Source organism: Blastomyces gilchristii, assembly GCF_000003855.2.
Source record: "Blastomyces gilchristii SLH14081 genomic scaffold supercont1.3, whole genome shotgun sequence".
Lineage (NCBI taxonomy): Eukaryota > Fungi > Ascomycota > Eurotiomycetes > Onygenales > Ajellomycetaceae > Blastomyces > Blastomyces gilchristii.
Genome location: NW_003101680.1, coordinates 1,399,988 through 1,415,420, shown reverse-complemented (window position 1 = coordinate 1,415,420; position 15,433 = coordinate 1,399,988). Strand labels below are relative to the sequence as shown.

General features: G+C 47.7%; 5 protein-coding genes across 6 annotated transcripts; 4 read left to right on the top strand and 1 right to left on the bottom strand.

The window, feature by feature from the left end:
- Positions 1-1,952: 1,952 nt before the first annotated feature.
- BDBG_01987 (uncharacterized protein) lies at positions 1,953-4,775 on the top strand. The gene has a single exon (XM_002627270.2). It carries the CDS (start codon positions 2,652-2,654, stop codon positions 3,936-3,938), a length of 1,287 nt encoding a protein of 428 aa, XP_002627316.1. The 5' UTR covers positions 1,953-2,651; the 3' UTR covers positions 3,939-4,775.
- A 28-nt stretch (positions 4,776-4,803) lies between these two features.
- BDBG_01986 (uncharacterized protein) lies at positions 4,804-8,004 on the top strand. The gene is made up of 2 exons (XM_031720587.1): positions 4,804-5,308; positions 5,461-8,004. Exons 1-2 carry the CDS (start codon positions 5,193-5,195, stop codon positions 7,394-7,396), a joined length of 2,052 nt encoding a protein of 683 aa, XP_031576810.1. The 5' UTR covers positions 4,804-5,192; the 3' UTR covers positions 7,397-8,004.
- On the bottom strand, positions 7,522-12,516 carry BDBG_01985 (2-dehydropantoate 2-reductase). Its single transcript, XM_002627268.2, has 3 exons — positions 10,445-12,516; positions 9,103-10,393; positions 7,522-9,031 (listed from the first exon to the last, which is right to left on the bottom strand). The coding sequence occupies exons 2-3, from the start codon at positions 9,305-9,307 to the stop codon at positions 8,205-8,207; spliced, it is 1,032 nt and encodes a 343-aa protein (XP_002627314.1). The 5' UTR covers positions 9,308-10,393; positions 10,445-12,516; the 3' UTR covers positions 7,522-8,204.
- On the top strand, positions 9,558-12,767 carry BDBG_01984. Of its 2 annotated transcripts, XM_031720586.1 has the most exons (3): positions 9,558-9,596; positions 9,668-10,636; positions 10,736-12,767. In XM_031720586.1, exons 2-3 carry the CDS (start codon positions 10,219-10,221, stop codon positions 11,845-11,847), a joined length of 1,530 nt encoding a protein of 509 aa, XP_031576809.1. In that variant the 5' UTR covers positions 9,558-9,596; positions 9,668-10,218; the 3' UTR covers positions 11,848-12,767. The 2 variants fall into 2 exon arrangements, with proteins under 2 accessions (XP_031576809.1, XP_002627313.2); XM_002627267.2 differs by having other exon boundaries at positions 9,558-10,636.
- Positions 12,768-12,917: 150 nt separating this feature from the next.
- On the top strand, positions 12,918-15,433 carry BDBG_01983 (serine/threonine protein kinase). Its single transcript, XM_002627266.2, has one exon. It carries the CDS (start codon positions 13,722-13,724, stop codon positions 15,021-15,023), a length of 1,302 nt encoding a protein of 433 aa, XP_002627312.1. The 5' UTR covers positions 12,918-13,721; the 3' UTR covers positions 15,024-15,433.

The following is a 15,433-nucleotide window of genomic DNA, read 5'->3' as shown; positions in this document are numbered from 1 at the left end:
TGTCACCCCGGCCAGGATTCACGTCATGCGGCAAAATGGGCTGTCAGCATCTAAAAAAAGAGAAAAATATGTAGGAAGGTTAAGAGAGCTGAGACGAGACCCGAAGAAGGGGAGAGTGAAGCTTGGAATGGGAAAACAACTTGAGGGTTTGGTGGCGGGGATGACGTGATTTGCTTTTTACCACTTCTACCACTTTCCTGCTTTTTTATTATGGAAAGTGGCAGGCATGGCATGCCAGCTGCATTAACTATTATTATAACCGACGTATACAAAAATTTATGGAATAATGAGTGGGAACAAGGAACCCCACTTACTGCCACCCCCGGGACTGAGGTGGAACCTGGATCGATGCCGTTTTTTTATTTTTGCAATTCTTTGGTTGAGGCGAGGGGCTGAAACCGACATAAAATAGGTGTTGGCATCATTGCAATAATGCACATATGTGCGGAGTAGTTAAGTTAGATGTGGCTGAGAAGGCTGGAGAGGATAGATCGTAAGGGTTTCTTCGTTGCATCGAGGAGTTGCATACGAAAAACGAATTATTAAGGATTACAGCCTGTCCATGCTCCATACTCTTGTAGCCATTATTATTAATATTCCTCCTCTACTTGCGTATCCCGGCGACGTGTGGACCGCCATCGCCACATGTTGATGCTATCTACTCCATACATGCAAACTTCCAAGCAGCCCTGTTTCTCTCTCCGTGGCTGTGCGCTTTTTTCGCTGTCACATTTTGTGCCTGCTTGTTTGTTGTTAAATCCATGGCCACTGAGAACATCTATTTTGCAGAGGATAAAATCAGTTTTCCGCAGCCATCCGTTGGAAGAGATTCATCAAATCCCTGCGTGTGTAAAAGAATGTGGAATCCACTTGTTGAAATAAGTATAAGTATGTACATGTACATGTACATGTACAGTAATAACTAACTACCTGCTGGTTTTTAGGGCGGCCAACACCACTGGCTCGGGTTGTTTTGCCTGCAAAATCACCCAGCCCAGTAAAAGCTACAGAAGAAGGTATTTGGCGGAGTTTTCAGCCATGATTGATTTTTGAGTACGAGGGGAGGCGTGTTCGGGACAGGTCCGCAGAAACGCACTTGCCTGGGACTCTCCGCGTAAGTATAAATAAATAAATAATAATAATAATAATATGCTGCTGCTGGGCAGAAACTGTGTCAGACACCTGTCTACAGGTGTCTCAGGTGGCTTGTTCACATGGGGCCATGCACTGGACAGCAGTTGAGCCGCTTTTCAACATTTGGATGGGCTGCAGAGTTATTACCATCAAAGTGCCAGCTGTGACATTAACATTCTGCAGCGGTATTGTTTGGCTGTAAAGTTATCCCTTTTATGGTTATTTTCCGTGAACACGGAGGTCGATGGCGATGGAGGAGGCAATGGAATATCTAGTAATGCGGGGTCTGATACCAACGTCGACTGTACGGATTAACTGTTTAAAAAGAAAAAAAAAAAAAAGATTTTTGAAGATGTGGGAAAAAGGCGGGGTCTGAAACAACATCATATTGCGAAATAAAACAAGAGCATAGAGCTATTATTATATGTTTGTTGTTTGTGTGCGGGACTGAAGCTTATCGTAGCTTCATTTGAAACTTTGTATACTCCGTAGCTCCCTAGAGGTCTGAACGTTCCAAGATTGCAGCTCGCGTATCGATATGCTGGAGCTTATCTTCCTCCCACTTCCACGATTAGAACTTACGCATAGCTAGATGATGATATTTGATTTTTCGCTTCCAAACTCTGATCCAGACCAAAATCGCTGGCTGCTTGAAAGTTGCTGACAGATGCCAGCTGAGCTAATCAGAACGTCACCACACGCCAAGTCCCCAAGCCACTAGCGGCGTTATCGGTACCGGGGCGGTAACCAGCTTACTGAAACACCGGGGAGGCAGCGAATCAGCGATACGACAAATACACACCGCGCAACAAACATCGCGTATACTTGTATTTTGTATGGGCAGTAGTTACAGTACCAGATACGATACATACGGTGCAACTGCGCTCGCCGCTGCGCTGCCGGCTGCGGCTTTGCCAACTTCTCAACATCTCAACATCTCAACACCAATCTTTCTCTCCTCCTCCTCCTCTCTCCACCAGCTTTCAGCTTGACGTGGTTTAGGTGGCTCCCGCGTCACTTCGCTTCGTCTCTTATGTCGATACATGTTTATTATTACGGCAACCAGCAGTATGGATGAATCTGCTGCTTCTGCTTGGTTTTGCTCCTTCAAACTTTAAGCTTTTAGCCGACGACGACGACGACGACGACGGCTACTGCTTCTCTTGAAACTCTGCGGCCAAAGCAACCGCCCCAAAAGTCCCCAATATAACATATCCTTGAATCGGGATTCCCTTTCTATCCGGATATCTCCCTTCACCGGTTTTGGCAAACGCTCTCTTGAATCCCTTTGAAGGTTGCAACCCCGGACCCGCCGAACACCACGGTTCACCCGTGCGGGTAGGGTCATACAACAAAACAACCTTAACCCTAAAAGCTCTCCTTCTTGTATCGGCATACTCAAGGTATATTAACTTGAGTTCGATACATCATAGATGACCCACTAGAAAGCATATGCCCGGAGGTATAAACCTTACTAGAATTATTCTTATATTTCACAGAACCAACCCACCAGCAAAATGGCTCCTCCCAAGCTAAAAAAGACCTCTTTGAGCCCTCCCCACCAACATTTTGGATATAAAGACGACGATGCTAGAGCTGCCATAAGAGCTACGCGCTTCGTAAGTGCACGAACAAACCGCTCCTCTCCACGCTCAACAAGCTCGCCATCTAGACTTGACGGTTCGGAAGACTCGCAACCTTTCCCATCAGTGCACGACAAGCGCTCCGCTTCACTAGCCAACACTACCATTCTACCTTCGCAACCATCATCGAAACAGACCTGGATACACGACAACTCCACAACCATGCCGTTCCGTGGGCCGCGAAGTGATCGATCAACCAAGCCAAAGGGGACGATCAGATCGCATCTCAAGAGATCTAACCATAACGACTCGACATCCATCGACCTTGATCGATCTGCCCTTGAAAATGAAGGACTAGGAATCTATACGAATCTTGACCGCGATCGGAGGTACGCTGACATTGCTTCGTCCCGGAGAACTGGGCGGACCTCCCACAATAGATCTACAAGTGGGACATCGCAATTTTCTGCCACAACTTCGTCTACCACACATAAACCAGGATCTCAATATGTTCATCCCATGCGCCTGACTCCACGGCCCTATACTCCGCCTATAAGTCAGTCCTATCAAAATTCCGTCCTTGAGAGTGAACAGTCTACAGACGCCGGCCAGTTCAGCACGGACTTGGATGACACAACGTCCGTCAGTCGGGATTTCGCGCCAGCATCGGAGACACAGCCATATCAGATCAACACTACCTCATTTACAAATATCTCCGCCCCAGTCCTAGCAAACCATGCCCGAGGGAGCTATGAAACTCCTTCACCCCTTTCAAGAAACTCTCTTGAATTTACCTTCCGCTCAAGGACCCGTACCAATACGGACCCGGCAGCTAGAGCGGCTGCCGTCGAGGCTGCCCGACAAGCGTTTGAGGACAAAGAGGCGGCCAAACAGCGCAAGCTGGAGAAGCAAAGCATGAAAGCCCAGAATCGTGAACTCCGACGACAGGAGAAAAAGGAGCAGCAATTAAATTCACTGTCCACCGCAGCTTCCCTCCGTAGACGCTCCAATGACAAGAGAAATTCCTCTGAAGGCCGCGGTTCCGGTCGCAAGTCAATCAATGAGAAGCGCGGTGATGCGATTGGTGACTATGACTATACGCATGGTAACCGCAGTCGCACATTTGAGAGCCCGAAGAGCGCTTGGGTTCTATTCATTACCTGGCTGCGGACAAAGCTTTTCAAAATGGGCAGGAAGTTGAGCGTGAAGAGGAAGTCTTGATTTTTTTTTTTTTCTTTTTCTTTTTTTGGGTTCTTTATTCGTCTTTATTACTACCATGAGATTTATCGCCACGTATATCTATAACGACCATGACGAAGTGAGTTAGCGTTCTCTCTCGCTCTCTCTCTCCCGCACTCTGTCTCTCTCTCTCTCTGTTTCGTGTGTTATATTTTTTGGCTTCTGTTTTTATATTGCGAACTTCGGCGGGATCCGTGACCAAGGGCAATGACTATATGCGTTCTATATAAAGTCCCTATTTTCGTGCACAGGGGCGAACAAAGTCGAGGTTGTGCACGGTCTACCTGTGAACAGTTTGGTATGGCGTTCTTGTTCTGGATCTTTAACGGGTAAGGCGTTTTTATTTCGTGCAAGGATGGGCAGGTTCCTTCATTTCCTTCTGCTGTCAGGCTTTTGCATCTATTTCCTCTCCGCATCTCATTTTCATTCTCCGGAGGAAATTTTTCACGGGATACCTCCAACTGAGTCTCTTTTATTTTTATTTTTTTTATTTTATCATTATACGCCGGCATGCTTGGTTGTTTTTCCTGTGATGGCTACATGGGTTTTTTTGGGCGTTTTGACTGAATCAAAGGATGGGAAACAGCAGCATCACTATCGTCTTTCTCGTTTATTTTCTTTTCTTTTTCATTTTTCATTTTTCATTTTTTTATTCCGTTGCTTGAAAAGACGGGTTGGCCAGCTTCCACTCATTTTCATCGGCGTGTACACAGTTTTAGTTTAACTACCTGACGAGAATATCCTAGGGTTTCTTGAAAGCTTGAGTGAGTCTTTTCAGGTAGCATTGCAATCCAGACTGGTTGACCAAAAAAAAACAGACGGAGTATTCCGTTGACGTTTTTGACAGTACGCCTGTAAATCGAATCACATCTCTCCAGGTCCAGGTCTTGGCACGCACAGACCCCCAGATCTGGCTGGCTTATATAATCCCACCCACGGGCGGCTCTGTCCCACACTACGGAGTACGGTAGATCGCAACAACCGCCAACCTCATTTTTCTCTCCTGTCCTACGGCAGCCCACACGACACCAGATCTCGCATCGGCCATTCAACCAGCGAACTAGTTCCATACCATACCAGGCAAAACGATATCAGGACAGCTTGCAACGAACAGCTTGCACGCACGTGTGGGAGGGGAGGGGGTGAAAGTCGAATTCCTAAAATTACATTCTTGAATCTTATATGTAAGACAAGGGAAAAAGACGAAAATTAAAATAATAAAAAAAGGAGGTAAAGATGGTATACGACTGGGATGGTAAACGCGACATCTGCTATAAGATGTATATCGAGGATAAGAAGGCGCTCGAGGAGATTATGGAGTATATGAAGGTGTGCTATCAGTTTGCGCCAAGGTGAGTTGTATATATCCGGCTTCGCATCCAGAACGTTCCTATTATCATTATACATTTTCCTTTATTTTATACAACAAATCGCATACATCCCCTCTCTACCGCATCAGGAAGTAACCGAGCATGCCCCAATCGGGCCTTATTCTACACCATAGTAAACGAGCCTTCCAAACCCAGTTCAAACGATGGGGATTCCCCTCGAAGCAAAACCCCGCTCATAAAAATGCACGCCTCGTCGCTCGCATCAAGGAGCTCTGGGAGCGAAACACCAGCCAGCGGGACATGCTCCGTATCCTCAACGAAGAAGGGTATGAGATCAAGGAGCGGGAGCTGATGCGAGTCCGTGCGAAGAATCGATGGCTGTTGCGCGTCCCTAATGGGATGAAAGCCCAGTCGACAATGGCCGCGACAGCTTCTACGGCTACAGCTGCCGCTACAGGTATTGCTGCGTCGACGGCCCCAGCGGCGACGCTGAGCGGTGATGAGGGTCTGTTGGCGCTCCAGCAGGAAACTTATAGGCCGGACGGGAATATGGAGGCTGCGGGGGGCCAACCGATCGTAACGGATCCTGGAGGGGACGTAGCTCAACAGCGTCCGCCGTCGCCTAGGTTGTCGCCGGAGGTGCTGGCAAAGAGGAAGGCGAGGTTGGAGCGTTTGCAGGCGGAGAGCGAGGAGAGATGGGCAACGCGGAAAAGACGGCGGAGAACGAGAGGGTGGGCGGGCCTACCTGCAGATCCGCCGGGGCCGCCGCGGTTCCCCTCCGAGACGACGATTGATGAGAGCAAGCAGTATCTGAGCTTGGATAATGAGATGTATCGGCAGCTTCGGGATCATTTCCAGCGTATTTGCGAGGAGGCTGGGTTTATTAAGAAGACGATTGCCGGGCCGGAGAAGTGGCAGGCAGCGAAGAATCGGTTGATTGATGAATCTCCACACCTGCGGAGTGTCTTCTGGCCTAATTCGGGCCAGATTGAGGCCAAGGCGTTGGCATTGGATGTCGTGTGTACGGATGTCACGAAGCGCATGCGGACATTGCAGCGGAGGATGACTATTGCGGAGGCTAAGAATGCGTTGGGGATCAACCCTGAGGAGAGCAGGCAGATACGGAATGCGTTTTACCAGACCCTCAAGGCGGATCATTTCACGAGCAAGCTGGAAGCTGGCGATGAACATTGGAACGAGCTTAAAGAGAGGTGGATCAAGGGCTCCGAGCTACTCCAGCGGATCCTCGCCGCTGGGGAAGCCGATCCGAACCACGCTATAAAGGTCAAGGCCATCGAGATACTCTGCAGGGACGTGAACAAGAGGCTGAGAGATGAAATCTCCAAGCGTGATCCGTCCCGCAAGAGGTCCTCTACGTCCACTTCCAACAACGGGAGCAATACCGCCCAACGCGCCCAAAGCAGCACTAGCTCTGCTTACACTCGACCGCCGGCGATCATCCGCAACGGCATCAGTACGCTCGCCTCTCAGGCCCTCGCCAGCGCGCCCATGATGTCTGGGGACCTCCCAGATCTACAAATAGACCCTTCGCTCCTCCAAGCCGCCAACGACCCTTCCTTCGCTCTAACCGCGAACAGGCATCATCACCATCACAACCATCATCATCAAGACCACCCTCAAGACCATCCCCAACCGCTTCAACCCGAACACCCCCAAAATCAAAATCATCACGACCACAATAACCCCCAAACGCACCACCCCAACAACCACCAACAAGAACAGCGACAACAACAACAACAACAGCAGCAGCAGCAGCAGCAACAGCAGCAACAATCATTCAACTACGTCGACCCAATGCTCCACTCCCCCTTCCTCCCCGTGCCCATCTACCTCCGCATCCACCCCCAGTCGCAGGTCCACCAGAACGCCAAGACCTGGGTTGACAAGCTATCGACGCGGACAATGGCGGAGTTGCGAAGCGTAGTGACGAACCGATTCAAGGATGCGCGGATTGCGAGGATCGAAGGAACGGAGCGGGATGTTGTGTATGTGATTGATGAGGATCATGAGTTGGATGCGTACCTGACGCATGTGCAGGGGAGGAAGGCGACGTTTGTGTTTTTGTTGGAGGGGGTTGGTGGGGGATAGAAGGGGGGGGGGGTTTATCTTTTTTTTATCTTATTTATTTATTTATTTATTTTTCCTGGTTTTACTGGTTTTCCTGGGATGAGATGGATTCGGATTCGGATTTTCTTTTTACTTGAAAAATTATTATCATTAGTATACGTATTTAGTGGTCGTTCTGAACTAGGCATTTAAATGCTACTTTACAAGGATGAATTCATAGATTGAGCAGATATGAATGGATGGATGGACGGATGGATTTGATGTGTTCAAGATTTGATACATTTGAGGTGCTTTTTCTAACATATATATGATTTTTCATAATCTTGAACAAGAAATGATACATGATTTTATTCTTGAACTTTCAGCAGTTCATCTGAATCATTCATAAGGAGAAGAAGAACTATCTCTTCATTATATATCTGTGTTGTTGTCAGTGTTATCAGTACTAGCTCTGTTTTCTGAAGAGTCTCTGAAGAATGCAGTCGTTGATTTGAAGAATGTGACAGAGAGTCTCACTGAGGTGATATCTCTGACCTGTGTGACATGGGGAGCTGAGAGGTAGCGATTTGAGTCCAGTCCATCTCACTGCCTGATCTTGTTGTGGGCCTAGGTCGGGGAGAGAGCATTCTGTTCTTGGAGGTTGTTGAGCGCAGTAACCATGTCTGATGATTCACTGGATCTGTTCTTCTTGATCATGGGCCCCAGAGAGGGATTGAAGCATGCTTGAGAGCCGAGGCAATATGAATTGTTACAGAGAAGTTATAATACGGATTTACCATTCATCTACTCACTAGGTAGCTCTAACATGCAAACCATATACTAGTGCTTCCTATATGAAATCATGGGTAGGTAATTCATTAGGTGTAGTAATCAACCCACGCGCTTCCAAAAGTCGGGCCTGTATCAATTTTAGGAAGCGATAGGTATTGTCCAAGACTGGTGTTTGGACACCTTTACCCCTCGCGATCCGTAAAGCGTTACCTAATATTGCTTCCACCTCAACCGGATTCCCTTTATCCACGTCAACGAGCATGCTTGGTCGGAACGAGAGCTCAAGCGGCGTCGCCTCAATCATCTCGTTGATAACATTGTTTCCAAGTTCATAGCCATCAGCACGGGCGATTGCTACTATTTCCGCCATGGCAGGCCGGATTAAGCTGTAATCGCCCCCGAATTTCCTGATCGCTGCACTGTCTAGCTGGGTAATGGCACACAGTGGATTGAAGGTGCCATTCCACAACAGCTTTCGCCATCGGTACAGCACGATGTCGTCGACTCTGTTGATATCGACCGCATTGCTGGCTGTATAAACAGTGGCGAACTCCTTGAGCTTTGCTTGTTCGATTGAAGGGTCCAGGGATGGATTGCGGAAGGCTCCTAGGTCCATGCGATCGTGGTCGTCGTGGATGACATGGCCATCTCGCTGATGAGCACCTATGTAACTAGCACCTGAGAGCAACACACAGTTGGGAAACTCCTTGATAAACTCCGGCTCGATGTTAATTCCATTTTGGATTAGGACAATAGCGGTATGTCCTGGTGTCACTGCTGACCGGATTGTTTCTGGAATGTTGCATGTTTCAGGGATATTTTTCATCGTAACAACAACATAGTCGAATGGATGAGCTGGGTCAGCTTTGGGTACCGCATTTACAACTATCTCGCTACATTAGTGAACAGCTCGTTTTTCCTACTTCTGCGTTGATTCATCTAGGTAGAACTCGTACTTGCGCTGGGCCGCCATGATGTCAACTTCCCATGGTCGATCGAATCAATTGTGAAGCCATTCTCTTGGACGTGACTGTAGTTGGACCGTAGGACTGCTGTGACTTTTGCGCGCCCAGATCTTTCGAGGGCCACGCATGCCATTGTCCCCACTCCGCCGGTACCCACGACTAGAACATGGATGGTGATACTGCTGGAAGATGCCATGGTGAGGGATTCGTTCAGTCCGTGTTCTCTATGAGCTGGTTGGAGAGGTCGCAGAAATTAACTAATCTTGGTTGCTTTTCAACGGACAGTGCAAAGACGTGACGTCGGGAAACGGAGCTGGTTCAGTCAGCGTATCAACTTGGAAGTTGTTCTGCGGGTTGGTGGTGGATCCCCCCCCACAATTTAAACTCATTCATGGCGGTTATTTAACCGAATGTCAGCCGATTTTACGAAGTTCAAAGTGAGTAAGGGGGAAGAAGGTAAATGAGTATGGAATAACGAAACCAGAGTTAGTCATCCCCAGACTTCTTCCTATCAGATCGAATCCAACATAAGATGTTAACGAATTCCCAATAATAGCGACGTGTAATCTATACCTTTCCTCGAGACAGCGGAATCGGCCGGGAGCACTTAATCAGTGGCAACCGCAAAGTTTGCCAGTATCCCAATTTCAGCGCCCTTTCGTTCCGGGTGACAGGGTGCAACCAGAGCGCGAAGTTGCCCGGATTCGCGACTCAGCGCACGGCCAAGTTCATTGATATTTACTAACTACAGTTTCATATCAGCATGCCGGAAGGCAACGAAAATGATAGGAAACAATCCCAAGTTTTGTCAATATTCTTCTCCCAAGCCCACGAGCTGTGTGCCCTGACGCGGTGTATCAAGTTGTCTTTCACTTGCAAGGCTGCAGACGACGGCATTGAGAGTGTAACAAAGCATTAGGATGACCGGCATGCATCCTGCGTGTAATAATTTGTTCCTGGCATGCTGCAGTGTCGCCTCCTGAACCAACCCGAGAGCGCTGCATCCAATCCAGTCCTGACGATCAGAAAGAAGACCGATGTAGTCATCCAAGCTTTTTCCAGCACTTTCTCCCAAGCCGGGTTAACCAGACCGATGACAGGAGCTTGATGATGCTTTTATTGACCGTGGTATTGCCCGCAGGAGCAATATGGAGGAAGCAGCTCCAGGGCTCCCCTGAACACGTGACTCTATGGTGTTGTTCGCGCTTCTACTTCGTCTACGCGTTGCTCAACCCCAAACTCTTCTTTTTGGCAAAGAGTACGGAGTGTATTTGCATACAGTCTGCATACCTTGTCAATCCCTACTCCATCAAACTTGCATTCCGAAACGAACCTTTTGTATGGTGGTTAACGCGTGCAGATCCTTTTCATCACCGCTCGTCGATGCTCAGCGCCTTGATGGAGTCGAATTGGAATACATTGCCGCATGAGATCCAAGTTCTCATCCTCAGCAAGTTGCTCCCTACATTTTGCAATGGCCTTTTTGAGTCCTTGAAGGGTATTAGTCAATATCTTCTTGTTTGCCGTAGGTATCATGGCTTTAACAATCCGCGCCTGAATCAAGCCCCTCACAGTCGCTATTTCATGGTGGGTCTATGGATCTCTCAGTCTAACATTGTCCTAGGACTATGGAACGTTGAAATTGGACGTCTCTTGGTCAAATACCACTCCGCCGAGTGCCTTCTCAGCTCTGCTACCGAGTCAATTGCCCTCAAATCTATCCAGTGTCAAATTGCAGAGTGGCAGTCCACAAACAAGGATGACGAACATGTAAACAGGGCTGTCGACTCCAGGTTCGAATTTACTTATGGTTTACATAAGCTTCTCGGAGTTGCGATTGTTCGAGGATATATGTCCTGCATAAATGTACTTTTAGAGAACGGTGCTCATCAGCACGGGAGCAAGTTGGTAATGTCGACAGTTTATCATTATGCAGTTACCAGTGGCAAACCAAACAGAGCGGAAATGCTTCAACTACTTAATGCCCACTTTTTAGGTGGTCTCGACGAGGAAGACGACGAAGATCTGATGACACCGCTAGCCCAGGCCATATTTTCCAATGATCTTATCTCCGTGGAGCAGCTCATTCTGTTAGGAGCTAGGGTTTCGCAAGCTATTATTCGGGACTTTAGGAAGGGAGCCTTTGCTTACGCCATAGATTCAAACAACATTACACTGTTGAAACTGCTACTGGCCAGTGGGGAGGACCCTGATGAGGAAGATGCAAATAGCCATTCTTCTCCTTCGAAGCTGGCCCTTGCGTTGAGTAACGACAATGAGGACATTATAGAGTTGCTTCTTGACAGCGGCTCGCCTGTCAACACCCCTGAAAGGGTTGTACAGCCACTGGCCGTTGCTGTTGAGTGTTGCTCTCTCGACAGAATAAAGGACCTTATCGACAGGGGGGCAAAAGTAAACTACGCTGATAGATCTGGAAGAACGCCGTTGAGCCGAGCAGTTAGCTGCAGGGATCTACCCATCATTCAGCTATTGTTTGACCATGGTGCCGAGATCACCCCGGAGGCATGCCAGGAAGCGCCGCAGAGAGGCTGTCCTCACGTCGCGACTCTTTTACTGGAGCATCTCGCGAGAGAGGAACGGACGCTAAAGATACAGTTGGGTTGGCATCCGCCGTTCTCAATCGGCGTGAAAGGTGCTATGGAGTTATTGCTAAAGGCTGGAGCGGATCGGAGTGTTCTGAGAAACATTCAACGGCCGCAGTACGATGGGATATAGAAATGTAAAACCACTCTGGCCTAGCAGAACCGTTTTCTGTTGCTGGATCCTTTTCTCGAGATTCATCAATCCGCTTTAACTTCTGCCGTCCTCCAGGAGATATTCGATTGCGACTGCAGAAAATAGTCTTTCTAGATCTACCACCCGAGAAGGAGTTAGTATTGCTTCTCCTTTCCTCTTCTGCTCTTGTTTGTTTCTGCTGTCTGATTTCGTTATCGTTTTTTAATTTTTCTATGTATATTTATACTTTACATCTTTTACCTAAGATGTATGATCATAAGCGGAGAATATTTTTCAGCCAGGTGGCCACTCGTCCATGAACGGTTCTCATTTTGCCATCGCTCTCGACTCTTTTCCCGGCCAACAAAAATACTAGCCTCATTAATCGATTTCCAAAAACAAAATAGGCGCAGGTCAGGCCATACGGGATAGGGAGGAGTTTTCTACATTTAGCTCCATCAATCGACAGGTTTCAACTTGAAACAAAAACATGGGGTTGCGTAACTGCTTGCTGGGGAGGGCTTTTTATTTTATATATTTGTTTGCAAACAATAGCATCCAGAGATCTTCATTAATAATTATTGGGTTAAAGCCACCACCACCCGTGGACCAGCAGAGGGGAATGATTGGAGGAAAGAAATAACTTATGGATGGTTCCACGGATTTAAGTTGCTCCCTAATATTTCCCCCTGAACAATCCAAATGGACCATGGAGTCTGTAACTACTCAATCACAACGAGCGGAGAGATAAAGAGGCTGATAAATAAAAAGATATGGGAAAATTTGACTTCAACCTGTTCAAAGAGATCCACAGGGCAAAGGTTGCAGATCGTCATTGGGCGTTTTTTCTTACTTTAATTTACAGACTAATTCTTTTCGATTTCTACTAATAACAGTCAGTCCTCAATTCAGCTTTTTATCTCCGCATCTGCATATACAGCAGACTCTGCAGACCATTTGAATTGTCTTCCGAAAAATTTCCCTCGCCGATTCCGCCATGGCAGAATGGCTCAGTCGTTCAGCCAGGTTTTGATAGGGATAATAATAATATACATACAAAATGAAAAAATGTTTGTCCCTTGTCCTTGGACCGCGTAATATAGGCAATTTTTGCGGTTGCGGCTTGGTTTTGCTGTCATTCCATGGGCGAAAGAGGTTCAACAATCTCCCCAATTATCGCGGGCTGTGGGGGATGTGACTAGGGTATCCCACGCTGTTCTGCGACTCTATTATTTTTTTTTATTTTTATTTTTATTTTTCTCTCTTTATTTCTCTCTTTATTTCTTCTCTGTTGTTTTTCCTTTTCTGCTTCTTGTCTTCCTTTCTTCGTTGGGATCTCTCTTCGTCGTCCTCAGTTCCAAACACTCGTCGTCCGTTTGTTATTTGTCGCCCTACGCTACGCAAATAATTTTTTTTCCTTCGGCGGAAGTCACCATTCCTCCTTGAGACGACTGTCAGCTCGAGTGTTAGGCACCTCGATTGTCCTTTTCATCTGCTCGAGAGAATTCTGACCTATTTTACTCTCTTCTGGAGCCGCCATCCTCACTATGCGTTGCCAGTTACAAGCGCGATCCCAAATAACGTTAGGCTGAGAAACATACCTGTTCTTCCATAGCGGAAACCCACTTTTTTTTTCTCACGTCCCGCCACCGTCCTCCGCCCCCGGCCCCGCCTCCGCCTCCGCCTCAGCCGCCCGCCGCCACTAAGGAATCCCGCCTTCTGGTCTCCTGCAGCTACTCTGCGCGCACTTCCCAACGGGAATTATCTCTATCTGATATTCGACGAACCACTAAAGCCCTACAGCATCATACAGCACGTGCATCAAGTTTTGTGCATCTAAGTATAGTTAAAATTCCCGCCCATTCAATCCAGTCATGTCGAACAAAGAACCGCCTATTCCTCTGGCCTTGAAGACTTCAGTTGACCCAAGCGCTTCACTTCTGTCACCCCTAAACCCTTCATCTGCGCTAACACCCCCTTTAACACCAATAACACCCACTGATATTCAAGAATCGAGTGGTGGCCAAAGAACGCAGGATAGACAATTACCTGGTCAGAAGGCGTCGGATGATGGGAAGATTGAAGGACAGCAGACTAAATTGCCAAAGCAGCCGCTATTACCCTTGGAATTTACCTATGACTTAGAATTCCAGAGGGATTCAGGAGGCAATCTCATCGAATACGGCAGCGGCGTTTGGAGTGTTGTGTATAGCGCCACATCCCGCTGGATTCCCACAACACAAGACTCCCCGCTAACTCCACCCCCACCCCAACAACATGTATCGACATCAAGTTCAACCCCTAATCTTGCCGTTAAGGTACCCGTGCGGCAGGATGCGCATTCCATCCTACGCGCAGAAGCACGACTTCTTTCGCGCCTCTGTAGAATCCCTGGCGCTGAACATTACGTAGTCCCCTTCCATGGGTTTATATCTGCATCGCATTCCCTTGTCCTATCGGCCCTCCCACTGAGTCTCTCAGCATATATCAGCAGTCAAGCCGTCTCCGCGCGACAAGTATTCTCAACAAAAACGATGTTTGATCCCGTCCTCGGCATGCCCCGGTGGCTCACGCTCGCAAGGGCGCTGGTCCGCGGCCTGGAATGGCTGCATTCATGCGGCCATATTGTCCACGGCGACATCAAGCCGCAAAATATACTACTGAGACCTCTAAGAAAACTAGCCAGCGATTGCGCCAAGGAAGATGAGGATCCATTTCCATACGAACCCCTTCACGTAGATTTCACATCCTCATATGACCCATCGACCCCCATCGAACCTAGCCCCCAGGGACCCAGCCCCTGGCTATCGGCCTTGACACCACCCTTTGCAGCACCGGAACTGCTCACAGTCCAATCTCTAAAGGCCACAGACGTTGTCCAATCCAAGGCCTCGGACGTGTTCTCTTTAGCTGTCACGCTGCTCGCGGCTGTCACTGGTGACTTGCTGCTGTATCCCGGGTCAAGCAATATGCAGCGGTTAGCCATGTCGAGGGAGGGTCACCTTGTCTTGGACCATGTTAGGTCCGGCGTGCATGGCTCGAGGCTGCCCCTAGGGGGTGTTGTGGAAAAGATACTCTCTCCGGCGGTTGTGAAGGATCCCGAGACTAGAATTAAGCCGACTGACTGGCTCCGGATAATTGATGATTGCATGGTAGCTGAGGGGCTGCAGAAGTGACATGTTCGCCCCCCGTTTTATTCATTTTCATTTTTACTTTCGATTTTCGTTTCTTCGAAACCATGCTTGTTGATGATTGATAGTCGGCAAAATGAAAGAGAAAATGGAGGGGAAAACAAAGAATAACGATACCCAAAGGGTTCTGCGTTAGGAGAGAGTGGTAGCTTGGCTAATTTTTGCGTGTTAAATCGCAGGTTATCCTCAGTTGCCCTTCCTAAAACCAGAACCACAAAGCTGATATCTAACTACTTCATGTGGTTTGTGGTTGATTTTATTTTTATTTCATGATTTACTTTCTATGCATACCTATAGTAACTTCTCTATACAATTATTCTTTATTTCTTTATTTCTTTATTTCTTTTCTTCTTTATTTTTTTTATTTTTTTTATTTTTTCATTTTTTTTATTTAT